Source organism: Conger conger, chromosome 16 (assembly GCF_963514075.1).
Source record: "Conger conger chromosome 16, fConCon1.1, whole genome shotgun sequence".
NCBI lineage: Eukaryota > Metazoa > Chordata > Actinopteri > Anguilliformes > Congridae > Conger > Conger conger.
Window position 1 is genome coordinate 18,330,813 of NC_083775.1, and position 13,678 is coordinate 18,344,490.

The window sequence follows — 13,678 nt, forward strand, 5'->3', positions numbered from 1 at the left end:
CATTTTTGATGATTTGCATTTTGGTTTATCTTGCCGCTCACTCTTTGTACACTAAAATTCCGCATAACGCAGACATACGAGCGCTTTCACGATATTGTGGCGAGCTTGGGTTTCATGGCAAAGGACAGCGAGACATGTTAAAGTCTGTTTATACTCTAACCGAAAGTGACTGAGTGGCAGATTATCAAGGCAAGCAACTCTCCCACATCGGCTGCACAACATGAATTTGAACCAAATTAATTCAAATCTGCGATATTTACATAACAGAATTAAATGAATATGACATTAAAATGATAAATGGAACAAACAGGGAAACACCAGCCGCGGTCGCCACAGTATTTTACCACTAGACCAGAGGGTATTCGACCTCCCTTTCATTTTATTCTCGTGCTGACCGAAAAGACCGAGATCTATTGTTGTTTTTACAGAAGGATCCATGCTAGAATATTTCCCCGAATTGCGCCAATTTATTATTGTGGCGTGTTCGTTTATGGTGCACTCCGCGATCCATACCATTGCAGTATCGCCGTATGGAAAATAATTATATGAATTATAAAATAATTATAAAATAATTCAATTGAACAGACTACCTGGACAAAGAAGTGGGACCGACATGGCAGCTGGTGGTGTGACGTCTCATCATGGTGAGTTTCTTCGCAGAAAATGGTTGAGAATGATTTTTTATTATTTATTTTTTTTATATGTGGAAATGAAATATGAATGTTGAAGAGACCTATAAAATGATGATATTCAACAATCAAACAGCTGATTTTACCAGAACTAAATTTGGACACTGATTTTCTCTCTGACAGGTGAGGAACACTGTCTCTCAGATATGAGGATTGTGCTGCTGGGGGGGAGATGGAGTGGGAAGAGTTCAGCAGGAAACACCATCCTGGGCAGAGAGGAGTTTGAGTCTGGAATAAGAACTGCACAGTGTGTGAAGAGACAGGGTGAAGTAGCTGGGAGACAGGTCACTGTGGTTGACACACCAGGCTGGTGGAGGAATTATTCTGTGAAGGACACTGCAGAGCTGGATAAACAGGAGATTGTGCGCAGTGTTTCTCTGTGTCTCCCGGGACCCTGTGCTCTCTTCCTGGTCATTGATGTGAGCTCAACATTCAGAGAGAAACACAGGAGATCAGTGGTGGAACACCTGGAGCTTCTCAGTGAGAGAGTCTGGAGACACACTATAGTGCTGTTCACCTGGGAAGACTGGCTGGGAGACACAACCATTGAGCAGCACATTGAGACTGAAGGGAGGGCCCTCCAAGAGCTCATAGAGAAATGTGGGAACAGGTATCATGTTCTCAACAATGAGAACAGGGCTGATGGGACTCAGGTCACAGAGCTGCTAGAGAAGATAGAGGAGATGATGGCAGGGCATGGAGGCTCTCACTATGAAATAGACAGAATGCTCTTACAGGAGGTGGAAGAGAAGAGGAGGGCAATGGAAGAACGAGTGAAACAGAGGATGACAAAGGTTTGGAAACAGAGAAAGATCTTCAGAGCACTTTTTGAGGGTTAGTTTCTTCATTGATTGTTATTATTTTGGATGAATTACAGTGAAGTATTTAAGGTACAATAGGTAAGATTTCAATTAATGTTCACATCAACCATCAGAATGGGGAAGTCTATTTGACTTTGCCCATTTAATGATTGTTGGTGGCAGATAGGGTGGTTTGAGTATCTCAGAAACTGCTTATCTTCTGGGATACCAACAGGCACACTAGTCTCTAGAGTTTTCAACAAATGGTACAAAGAACAAAATCAGCAAAATCAGCAAAATAAAAGTGAGCAGCAGTTCTGCAGACAGAAACGCCTTGTTAATATGAGATGTAAGAAGAGAATGGCCAGACTGGTCAATGCTGACAGGATGGTGACAGTAACGCAAATAACCACACATTACAACAGTGGTATGCAGAAGAGAAACTCTGAACACACAAGTGGATAGGCTACAGCAGTAGAAGTAAAAAAAAAAAAAAAAAGTAATAAATACCTAATAAAGTGCTCAGTGAGTGTATTTGTTTTAATCCAGGGAGTCAGATTTCCAGGACTTTTGAAAGGTGCATCCCTTTTGACTTTGGGCCCAACTGATAAAATTTTAGTCTTATCCTCATTTAGTTTTAGGAAATTATTAGCCATTCCTTTATTTGTTGCAGTCAGGGAGCTTCAGGCATGTGCATCTCTTGGCTCAACAGATAAGTACAATTGTGTGTTGTCAACGTAGCTATGGAAGCTAACATTATGTTCGCTGATGATATCTCTTCATGGCCTTATGCAGCTCCTTGCACCACACTAAATGTTATATTGTGTTTCCCTGATACATGGTCTCCAAGACCAACATAATATTTTCTTTCTGTAATGTGAGTTGGGAACCGGTTTTCAACACAGAGAGACCAACCCAGCTCTCAAGACTGAATTTCAGTCTATTGTGTTGAATGTTGCACTTAAATCTATAAGGACCCTAAATGAAACCTTATTGGCATCAGCACAAGTCTCAGATCACTGACTGACTGACTGATGATTAGCTCTGGAACCTGACAGAAATTTCTGTAGGATATTGTTTTCATTAAAATGCTGTTTATTAGTTTGACAACTATTTTTTCTATTATCTTGCTTTGAAAGGGAAGGTTTGATATGGATCTATGATTGATTGTTGAAACTCCACAGTCTAAGTTAGGCTTCTCCAATAGTGGTTTAACAACAGTAGTTTTGAAGGGATCAGGACAAATTCCAGTTTCAACAGATGTATTAATAATTTTCATTTCAAGAATTGTTACAATGTGAAAAATATAGACGATACCACCCACTGCAAGAAAGTAAAAACTATAAAAAACTAACGTAGACTCGCTGTGTTCCGAACAGAACACAGGGAATCGGCCACTTCCACCAGAAGATACCGTCCGTTCAATGGTAGTTTTTCTCCTGAGGAATGTGGTTTATGATTACGGTTGCTTATTGGTTATCCCAGACACTAAAACACTTGGATTCATGTGAATTGGACCAATAATTTTCAAGAAAACAACAAATAACTACACAACTTCCTTGTGTTCTGAAGACTGTGTTACTGTTGCTCACAATGCTCCAAACACCTAAAGGGAGGTAAAGGGAGTCTTGCTGAATGGCATTTCCTGTATATTACTAAGTGCTATGCCAAAGGATTTCATCATGGACAGCAACAAACACAACTTCATATCATTAAATTGTTCTACACACACAAAATCAAGATCATCCGCAAATCATCGCTATGCAGCTTTTCTGTGCTTTTCAAAATGTTTCAGATTTGTCTACCAAATGCAACAACAAAGATGACGTTATCTTGCGTAGTGTAGCGTGTGGCCTGTAGCGTAGTGGTTAAGGTAAATGACTGGGACATGCAAGGTCGGGGTTCTAATCCCGGTGTAGCCACAATAAGATCCGCAAGGCCCTTAACCCTGCATTGATCCAGGGGAGGATTGTCTCCTGCTTAGTCTAATCAACTGTACGTCGCTCTGGATAAGAGCGTCTGCCAAATGCCAATAATGTAATGTAATGTAATCTATCCTGGATGACCGGTCTCACAGGACGTACCAGCATATTCGTGCCCATGGGGGTTTTTTTCCCCAAATTGCACTTGACATCAGTTGCAGGTTGCCATCGATAGGCCACTGATTACACAAATGTATCCTATTTCTAATCAAGTTTATAAGTTAGAATCATGCCAGTTATGTCTAATATTTTAAATTGCATGAGTCGGGACGATAAATGAATACAGGCACTGTCAGTGGCATTAGAATGGGCCACTTGTGGAAATTTAGTCACTATGAAAGGGAAAGCATTGTGGGAGCTTTTTTGGTGATCTAAAAACGCAGAACATGCCTTTTAAGAACTGAAATCCCATTGTATTCATGTAGCTATGTATTTATACCATGACTTCAATGTTTGGCTTACATTTATCTTTCGCCACTCTATCTAATCAGGAGCATTAGTTAAAAACTGATACCGCCTATATAAAATTATGTGTGTACATGCATGAACAATTTTACAAATTCTTATCCTGCTAACTGCAGCTTATCCTTACCGATGACTTTATCCCAAAATGTACAAAGTAATCCGAGTTAGTGTCATCCATGGGACAGAGCCCTGGGCGATTTGTATTACATATTTGAATATATCTTTTTAACTGACAAACAAACGTTGATATTTCTTTGGCCCCCACAAATTGCCACTCGGCCCACGCAGGCCTGCCAGAGAGGGTTGCTAGTACTCAATGAGACACAGAAAATCCTGCTGACAGAACTCTCCCTGCTGCTGCCCTGTTCTTCTGGGCTTTGTAAAACTTCAAATTGTATCAGATTATTTTGGAATTAAGATATTTTCATCATAATATTTCAATACTGTGATTTCATCTTTCTGGTTGAATGAGATATGTTGAAATGTGTTGTTAAATTTTGCTCCTACAGATCCACTTGTCATGCGTCATCAGTGGCAAATGTCATGTCCTTATTATTTCTAACCAAACTTACAGAGAGCAGGTTATCTCAGAGCTGAATGTTGATGAGGAGTAACTTGTCTCTTGAACCCTCTCTCTAACAGGTGAGGAACACCATCACTCAGAGCTGAGGATTGTGCTGCTAGGGGACAGAGGGAGTGGGAAGAGTTCAGCAGGAAACACCATCCTGGGCAGAGAGGAGTTTGAGTCTGAAATAAGAACTGCACAGTGTGTGAAGAGACAGGGTGAAGTAGCTGGGAGACAGGTCACTGTGGTCGACACACCAGGCTGGTGGACAGATAATTCTGTGAAGGACACTGCAGAGCTGGATAAACAGGAGATTGTGCGCAGTGTGTCTCTGTGTCCCCTGGGACCCTGTGCTCTCTTCCTTGTCATTGATGTGAGCTCAGCATTCAGAGATACAGAGAGGAGATCAGCAGTGGAACACCTGGAGCTTCTCAGTGAGAGAGTCTGGAGACACACTATAGTGCTGTTTACCTGGGGAGACTGGCTGGGAGACACAATCATTGAGCAGCACATTGAGGCTGAAGGGAGGGCCCTCCAGGAGCTCATAGAGAAATGTGGGAACAGGTATCATGTTCTCAACAATGAGAACAGGGCTGATGGGACTCAGGTCACAGAGCTGCTGGAGAAGATAGAGGAGATGACGGCAGGGAATGGAGGCTCTCACTATGAAATAGATAGAATGCTCTTACAGGAGGTGGAAGAGAAGAGGAGGGCAATGGAAGAACGAGTGAAACAGAGGATGACGAATGTTCGGAAACAGAGAAAGACTCTCCAGGCACTTTTTGAGGGTTAGTGTTTTCAGTGTTTACAATTACTTTTGATGAATTACAGTGGAATATTACAATTAATCAAATATAATCAAAAGGAAAAGAACTTTTTGCGTTATTATTTAAATAATTCTTCACTTTCATTTGCATTTTCTTCTTTCAAATTTTAGTTTTTTCATTTGCAGTTATTTTAAATTTTCTATACTTTTGTCATTGATTTTGCATGGGGGTGGGATTAGAGGAGTAAAGCGTGTCTGTGTCATCAAAGCTTGCGTGACATCACTCTGGCTCGTGCCACCTATGACTTTGTTTCCATAGGAAATCAATGAAGCATTCAGTTATGTCTTTAAATTAGGGCAAAATCTGGTCATATATTAAAATCATGCCAACCAAAATCATAGCAAGTTTCAAAATGCCAGAAAGCTGCTGTGTAGCTTATTGCGCAACAAACAGACTTGTCAACATAGATTTTCATATTTCTTTAGCTGCCATGAAACCAGTAACTTGCAACCGCTAACAGCACTCACCATAAGATTACATTGTTAACACTGCACTGCACTGCACACTCACTTCAGTGTGCATTAGCGTTCTGCAGTGGGTTGGTAGCATTTTCCGCATTCAGCGTCAGTGTTATTTATGCAGTTGTGCAGCGCACCAGCGGCAGCCTCGGCTACTTGCCTCGGCATACGAAGTCGCAGGCGTACAAAGTCGGGGGTGTCTATCTACGGGTGTCCATCTAGGCTGTCTGAGAGCCTGATGAGTGTTTTTGTTTTTGCTGCCTGCCCTCATTTCACTATGTAGTATTCCTCTTGTCCTCCCTAGTTCCCTCCATGTGTTTCTTTCCCATCCCTGTCCTCTCTCCTCTCCCCAGGTCCCAGTCAGGTAGGAGGTTCGCCTCCCGCCAACATGGGCAGAATATCTCAAACCTCATCTTCCCTCCCAGATCCACTGGTATTGATCTCTGTGTGGCTGGTGGCCTCTGGAACTGCCAGTCAGCCGTCCAGAAAGCAGACTTCATATCTGCCTATGCCTCCCACCTCAACCTTGACTTTCTTGCTTTAACTGAAACGTGGCTCTCACCAGAGAACACAGCCACCCCGGCTGCCCTTTCCTCTGCCTTCTCTTTTTCCCACACACCCAGAACCTCTGGCAGAGGAGGTGGCACAGGTCTCCTAATCTCATCCTCATGGAGATCCTAGTGTCTTCTCCTCACCCTTCGCCTTCTCCTCTTTTGAATTTCATGCGGTTTCTGTTACTTTGCCGTGCCAACTGTTTATTATTGTTGTTTATCGCCCCCCGGGTTCTCTGGGGAGCTTCTTGGATGAGATGGACATCCTCAGCTCCTCACCAGCCAATGACACCCCCCTGATCCTCCTGGGTGACTTCAACCTCAACTCAGAGTCCACCCAGTCTACCTTTCTCTCCCTCCTTTCTTCTTTTGACCTTACCCTCACTCTTTCCCCTCCCACCCACAAAGCAGGCAACCTTCTTGACCTCATCTTCACAAGGAGCTGCACAACAACCAACCTCTCTGTAACACCACTCCATATATCTGACCACTCCTTCATCTCTTTTTCTCTTCCACTCTCCTCTAACACCCATCCATCTCTCCCACCATCCACTGTCACCTGTCGGCGGAACCTACGCCACTTGTCTTCCTCCACCCTCTCATCTACAATCCTCTCCTCCCTACCATCCGCGGAGTCTTTCTCTCGACTGTCTCCCGATGATGCTGCTACAACTCTCATGTCCTCCCTCTCATCTTCCTTTGACTCTCTGTGTCCCCTCACCACCAAACTAGCTCGGGCCTCCCCCCCTAGTCCTTGGCTTTCTGATGCTCTACGAGCTGTCCAAACTGAACTGCAGGCAGCGGAGAGAAAATGGAAGCTATATCCCCAGTGATATAGCTTCCTTCCATGCCCTCTTATCATCTTTCCATTCCTCTGTCTCTCTAGCTAATTCTTCCTTCTTTCACTCGAAAATTAACGCGGCCGCCTCTAATCCCCACAAACTGTTTTCAACCTTCTCCTCTCTTCTGGCCCCCCCTCCCCCCCCACCACCCTCATCACTCACACCTGATGACTTTGTCTCCTTCTTTGGAAAGAAGGTTGATGCCATTCTCAATTCCTTCTCACAGCCCTCTCCCCCTGCTGACCCTCCTCCCTTCCCCAACTCCCTAGCCTCCCAACTCTTCCCTGAAGAGGGCCAGAGTCACTCCCCTGCTCAAAAAACCTACTCTTGACCCCTCTGCCCTGAACAGCTACCGGCCTGTCTCTCTTCTTCCCTTTCTCGCTAAAACTCTGCTCCCAACTGTCCACCTATCTTCTCCAGAATAATCTCCCTGACCCCAACCAGTCTGGCTTCAAGAGTGGCCACTCCACTGAGACCGCCCTGCTCGCGTTCACTGAGGCACTCCACTCTGCTAAAGCCAAATCCCTCTCCTCTGTCCTCATCTTCCTCGACCTGTCGGCAGCCTTCGATACAGTCAACCATGAGATTCTGCTCTCATCGCTGTCTGGGATGGGTGTCACTGGGTCTGCACTCGCTTGGTTTTCCTCCTACCTCTCTGGTCGCTCCTACCAGGTGACTTGGAGGGGCTCAGTCTCTGACCCTCACCCCCTACAAACTGGAGTCCCGCAGGGCTCAGTTCTTGGGCCTCTCCTCTTCTCGCTACACACCATGTCTCTTGGTTCTGTTATCTCTTCCCATGGCTTTTCTTATCATTCTTACGCTGATGACACCCAACTCTTTATTTCCTTACCCCCCGACACCCAAGTCACCACACAGATCTCTGCCTGCTTGGCTGATATCTCTGCGTGGATGACTTCCCACCACCTGAAGCTCAACCTTGCCAAAACTGAGCTTCTCTACATCCCTGCTAAGACCTCTCACTGACTGTTGAGGACTTTGTAGTTTCCTCCCATACACAAAGAATCTTGGGGTGACTCTTGATAACTGCCTCACCCTGGCTCCACAAGTATCTTCCATTGCCAGAACCTGCAGGTTCTTTCTGTGTAATATACGCCATATCCGTCATCTCCTGACAGAGAAAGCCACCCAGCTCCTAGTCCAGGCGCTCGTCATTTCCCGCCTGGATTACTGCAACTCCCTCCTAGCCGGTCTCCCAGCGTGTGCCATCAAGCCCCTCCAGCTGGTCCAGAATGCTGCAGCCCGCCTGATCACCAGTCAGCCCAGGTCGGCTCATGTCACCCCGCTCCTCATTGGCCTCCACTGGCTTCCTATTGCCGCACGCATCCGATTCAAGGCCCTAGTGTTGCCATTTCAGGCTGCTAAGGGGACTGCCCCACCTTATATACAATCCTTAATCGCTCCCTACTCCCCAGCTAGACCACTCCGGTCTGCCAGCTCTGGTTGCCTTATGGTTCCCTCTCTATGAGCACCTGGCAGTCGAGCTGCACGTTCACGCCTGTTTTCCGCTCTCGTGCCTCAGTGGTGGAATGACTTGCCTACCACTGTCAGGACAGCAGAATCCCTCCCCCTATTTCAACGCCGACTCAAAACACACCTTTTCAAACTATACCTTAGTCCTCCCTCCTGATTTCCCCCACCCCTCCTTTCTGATATCCCTATCCTTGTCTAACCCCCCCCCCCCCGGTCCCTCTCAGAGACAGGGACCAGGTCCAATTCTGGCAAGGGCTCGAATTGGTTGGACACCTCCACCTTTGGAGATACCGCCCCTGTGTAGTGTGCACTCACATAGCTTCAGCCACTTTTTACCCCTAACTATATCCTTATCTCTCCCTAAATCTGAAAGCTACTGCCCAAACGTAAACACGAAAAACAAAGCTTAAAAAAAGCATGAGGTGGCTCCGAACAGCTAGCAGCAGAAACCGGAGAGATGAAAAAGCCTCTTAACTACAAGCTTAGCTTGCTAACTTACTGTACTGCACAAAGAAAACTATCAGGTGCTAACATTAAATCAGCAATATAATCGGGTAATTTAGTGTTGCTGCTTGATTTTAGAAAGAAGAAAGAGAAAAGAGCCCATGTAATGTGTAGCTAGCTAACTAGCTACTGAAAAAATACCTCCAAAATATTATCCAGATATTATTAACATTTCAGGCTGGAAAAATATATTGAACTGAAAAACACTTAATGTTGATATGAGTAAAAGTCTCATGCAGCATTTTGCTCTGACAAATTTTACTCACAGCCCACCTGTCTTATGTCCTCAGTGATGAAATGCAATTTCTTTTTAATGGTCACCGCTCCAAACTTACCGAGAGTAGCTGATCTCGGAGCTGAATATCTGTTAACACTCCTGATGAAAGTAGATTGTTCTTTTTCTCTCTGACAGGGGAGGAACACCGTCTCTCAGAGCTGAGGATTGTGCTGCTGGGGGAGAGAGCGAGTGGGAAGAGTTCAGCAGGAAACACCATCCTGGGCAGAGAGGAGTTTGAGTCTGGAATAAGAACTGCACAGTGTGTGAAGAGACAGGGTGAAGTAGCTGGGAGACAGGTCACTGTGGTCGACACACCAGGCTGGTGGTGGGATTATTCTGTGAAGGACACTGCAGAGCTGGATAAACAGGAGATTGTGTGCAGTGTGTCTCTGTGTCCCCCGGGACCCTGTGCTCTCTTCCTGGTCATTAAAGTGAGCTCAGCATTCAGAGATACACACAGGAGATCAGTGGTGGAACACCTGGAGCTTCTGAGTGAGAGAGTCTGGAGACACACTATAGTGCTGTTCACGAGGGGAGACTGGCTGGGAGACACAATCATTGAGCAGCACATTGAGACTGAAGGGAGGGTCCTCCAAGAGCTCATAGAGAAATGTGGGAACAGGTATCATGTTCTCAACAATCAGAACAGGGCTGATGGGACTCAGGTCACAGAGCTGCTGGAGAAGATAGAGGAGATGATGGCAGGGCATGGAGGCTCTCACTATGAAATAGATAGAATGCTCTTACAGGTGGAAGAGAAGAGGAGGGCAGTGGAAGAACGAGTGAAACAGAGGATAATGAAGGTTCACAAACAGAGAAAGACTCTGAGAGCACTTTTTGACGGTAATTCTTTTCATGAATTGAAATTATCTTCCGATAAATTACAATGGGATGTTCAGATGAATTTCCCTTATCCCTTGCCCTTGTCAATTGTGTACACTTATTTGGGACAAGCCAGACAGATGTAGCCCATGAAACTGCATGTTGCACTCTGGAGCGGACATTTCAATTACTTCCACATTTTGAGGGTTCGTGTTTTCATTGGTAGAAATTACTTTTAGATGAATGACAGTGGAAAATTTAAATTAATTACAACTGTGTTTAGTAATTTTCCACTGAGCTGCATTTCATAAATGTTTCTCCAAAGACATACTATACTGTATAATGGTCCTTATTTTCTCCTGACTTTCCATTATGCTCTATACTGTGATGTGAGTGGTCACTGAGAGACAATTTTGGAGATTCCAAAGGTGTGGAATACTTATTTTAATTTGTACATAAATGAGAATCAACCATATACATAGTATTCAGAATTTAATTTTTAAAATAATTTTCACTAAAAATAATTTTCATTTCATTTTTCCCCATATTGACAATGCACAGTTGCATTCATGATTCAGTGTCATCACTGCAACCCTCTTTATTGAATAAAGAGGGTGCAGGGAAGTACACATACTCTTTGAAGTGTGTGCTGCTAGCTGCCATCTTCTTTCCCCTCCACAGTGGTTGAGTAGAAGGAGTTCATTTTATGTGGGCATTTAGGGTGCAGATGCTCAGTTGACCAGAGATAGTTGTGAGTGCTTGATGAGACACAGAAACTCCTGCTGACTGATCTCTCCCTGCTGCTGCCTGTTACACACTGCCCTGTGGAGCTGCCAGCCACAGCCTGTGCTGCACACTCAGGGTTTGATAACAGACTGTGGTAAGCATCCACACACTGGAACAGTATTTTAGCAGGATGAGGCACCCAGCAGCCCCGTAACACACATGCAATCAATATTAATGTTCTTCTGAGCGTGAATACTGTTATATGATGATTTGAAAGTCTTGATGATATGTTCATCACAATTTTAAAATACTTGTGTGTTCCACTTTCAGGCTCTCAACATATATTGAAATTATTAAGACTTTATGTTGTCATGGGCAAAGGTCTCATGCAGAATTTTGCTCTGACAGTTATCACCTACAACCAACCTGTCTTATGTCCTCAGTGATGAAGATAACTTTGTTATTTATATCACCAGTTAAAAGTACAGAGAGTAGCTCGTCTCAGAGTTGAATGTCTGTTAACACAGGAATAAAATGTTCTCTTTCTCTCTGACAGGAGTGGAACACCATCTCTCAGAGCTGAGGATTGTGCTGCTGGGAGGGAGATGGAGTGGGAAGAGTTCAGCAGGAAACACCATCCTGGGCAGAGAGGAGTTTGAGTCTGGAATAAGAACTGCACAGTGTGTGAAGAGACAGGGTGAAGTAGCTGGGAGACAGGTCACTGTGGTCGACACACCAGGCTGGTGGAGGAATTATTCTGTGAACGACACTGCAGAGCTGGATAAACAGGAGATTGTGCGCAGTGTGTCTCTGTGTCCCCCGGGACCCTGTGCTCTCTTCCTGGTCATTAATGTGAGATCAGCATTTAGAGATACACACAGGAGATCAGCGGTGGAACACCTGGAGCTTCTCAGCGAGAGAGTCTGGAGACACACTATAGTGCTATTCGCCTGGGGAGACTGGCTGGGAGACAAAACCATTGAGCAGCACATTGAGACTGAAGGGAGGGTCCTCCAAGAGCTCATAGAGAAATGTGGGAACAGGTATCATGTTCTCAACAATAAGAACAGGGCTGATGGGACTCAGGTCACAGAGCTGTTGGAGAAGATAGAGGAGATGATGGCAGGGCATGGAGGTTCTCACTATGAAATAGATAGAATGCTCTTACAGGAGCTGGAAGAGGAGAGGAGGGCAGTGGAAGAATGTGTGAAACAGAGGATAATGAAGGTTCGCAAACAGAGAAAGACTCTGAGAGCACTTTTTGACGGTAATTTTTTTCATGAATTGAAATTATCTTCCGATAAATTACAATGGGATATTCAGATGAATTCCCCTTTTCCCTTGCCAATTGTGTACACTTATTTGGGACAAGCCAGATCTAGCCCATGAAACTGCAGGTAACACTCTGGGGCTGACATTTCAATTACTTCCATTCATCGCCTCATCACATGGGCATGGACGTCGCGACAGGTCATCAGCGTCAATATTCACACGTCCTGGTCTGTACTGTAGGATGTACTGTAGGATGTTGTAATTGGATAAAACTGCTAACTACCTCTGTCTAGTTGCATCCAGCTTTGCTGTAGTCTGTATGTAGGTGAGGAGGTTATTATCATTGCGGATGAGAAACTGGCTCCATTGAGATAGTAATGAAACCTGTCCATGACAGCCCACTTCAATGCAAGAAATTCCAGTTTGTGAGCTTCTTCTAGATAATTATTTTTAGTCTGTGATGAGCTCTGGCTCTGAAATGCTACAGGCCTCCACCCTTCTGGGTGCTCTTGATACAGTACTCCTCCAAGTCTTCTGGCATCAACATGGCACAGGTCCATGATTGAGGCAGTCCTTGATGGTTAGAAAAGCTTCTTCACACTTGTGTCCAGCTGGCTCCACAATGCTCACTTTCCTTAAAATGGATTCATCCTGAAGGAGTGTGCATCTTTTGTCCACATTTCCTCTTTCACCTCTTGTCAAGTTTCTACAGGGGATGGGCTACGGAGGAGTACAGTACTGTGCAAAAGTCTTAGGCAGCTGTATAACATTCTATACAGATAAGATTATTTCAAAAATAATTCAATGAAAGGTCCTAAATAAACATACTATACATTTTTACATTACAATTTGGCTGAATAGTTGAAAACTGAATCAGATCAATATTTTTTGTGACCACTCTTCGGCATTAAAACGGCATCACTTCTCTGAGATATAGAACTGCAAGACAGCGTTGGCTAAGACAATCAGCCGGGAGGTTGTTCCAAGTGTCATGTGAACTGAGACTGGATGCAGTTATCAGAACCACAGGAGTCCCCCCTTTATTAGAACGTGCACAGGCAGTTGTAGCGTGGGAAGCTAAGCGGAGAGCCAGGGGCGACCAAAGGTAGAACCTGTTAGTCACGCGAACGTGTTAGTCACTAAATCCCAGGGAGAATAGGGAAATAGGGATACCCAGCTAGGAACAGGACTTCTCCCGGAACAATGGGAGGAATAGAAATTAAACAAACCAAATTTCGAAAATAGTACACAGAAAGGTAGCTCAAAAACGGCTAGCGAACGTAAAACAACCCTTAAGTAACCAGGGCGAACCAATAACCTTGGTACCGTGCCAAATAGCTGGGCACTGAGTGAAAACCAAAAGAAAATACAACCTAGCGAGAAAAGCTAGGCACGAAAATAAAAACC

The 13,678-nt window shown here is 44.6% G+C and overlaps 1 protein-coding gene across 1 annotated transcript in view; it reads left to right on the top strand.

Moving 5' to 3' along the window:
• Positions 1-613: 613 nt before the first annotated feature.
• Positions 614-13,678, top strand: part of LOC133114083 (uncharacterized) — a 57,707-nt gene continuing 44,642 nt past the window's right edge. The window contains 5 exon segments of the mRNA XM_061223279.1: positions 614-644; positions 813-1,523; positions 4,579-5,289; positions 9,587-10,294; positions 11,559-12,266. Coding sequence (XP_061079263.1) covers positions 614-644; positions 813-1,523; positions 4,579-5,289; positions 9,587-10,294; positions 11,559-12,266 — 2,869 coding nt within the window.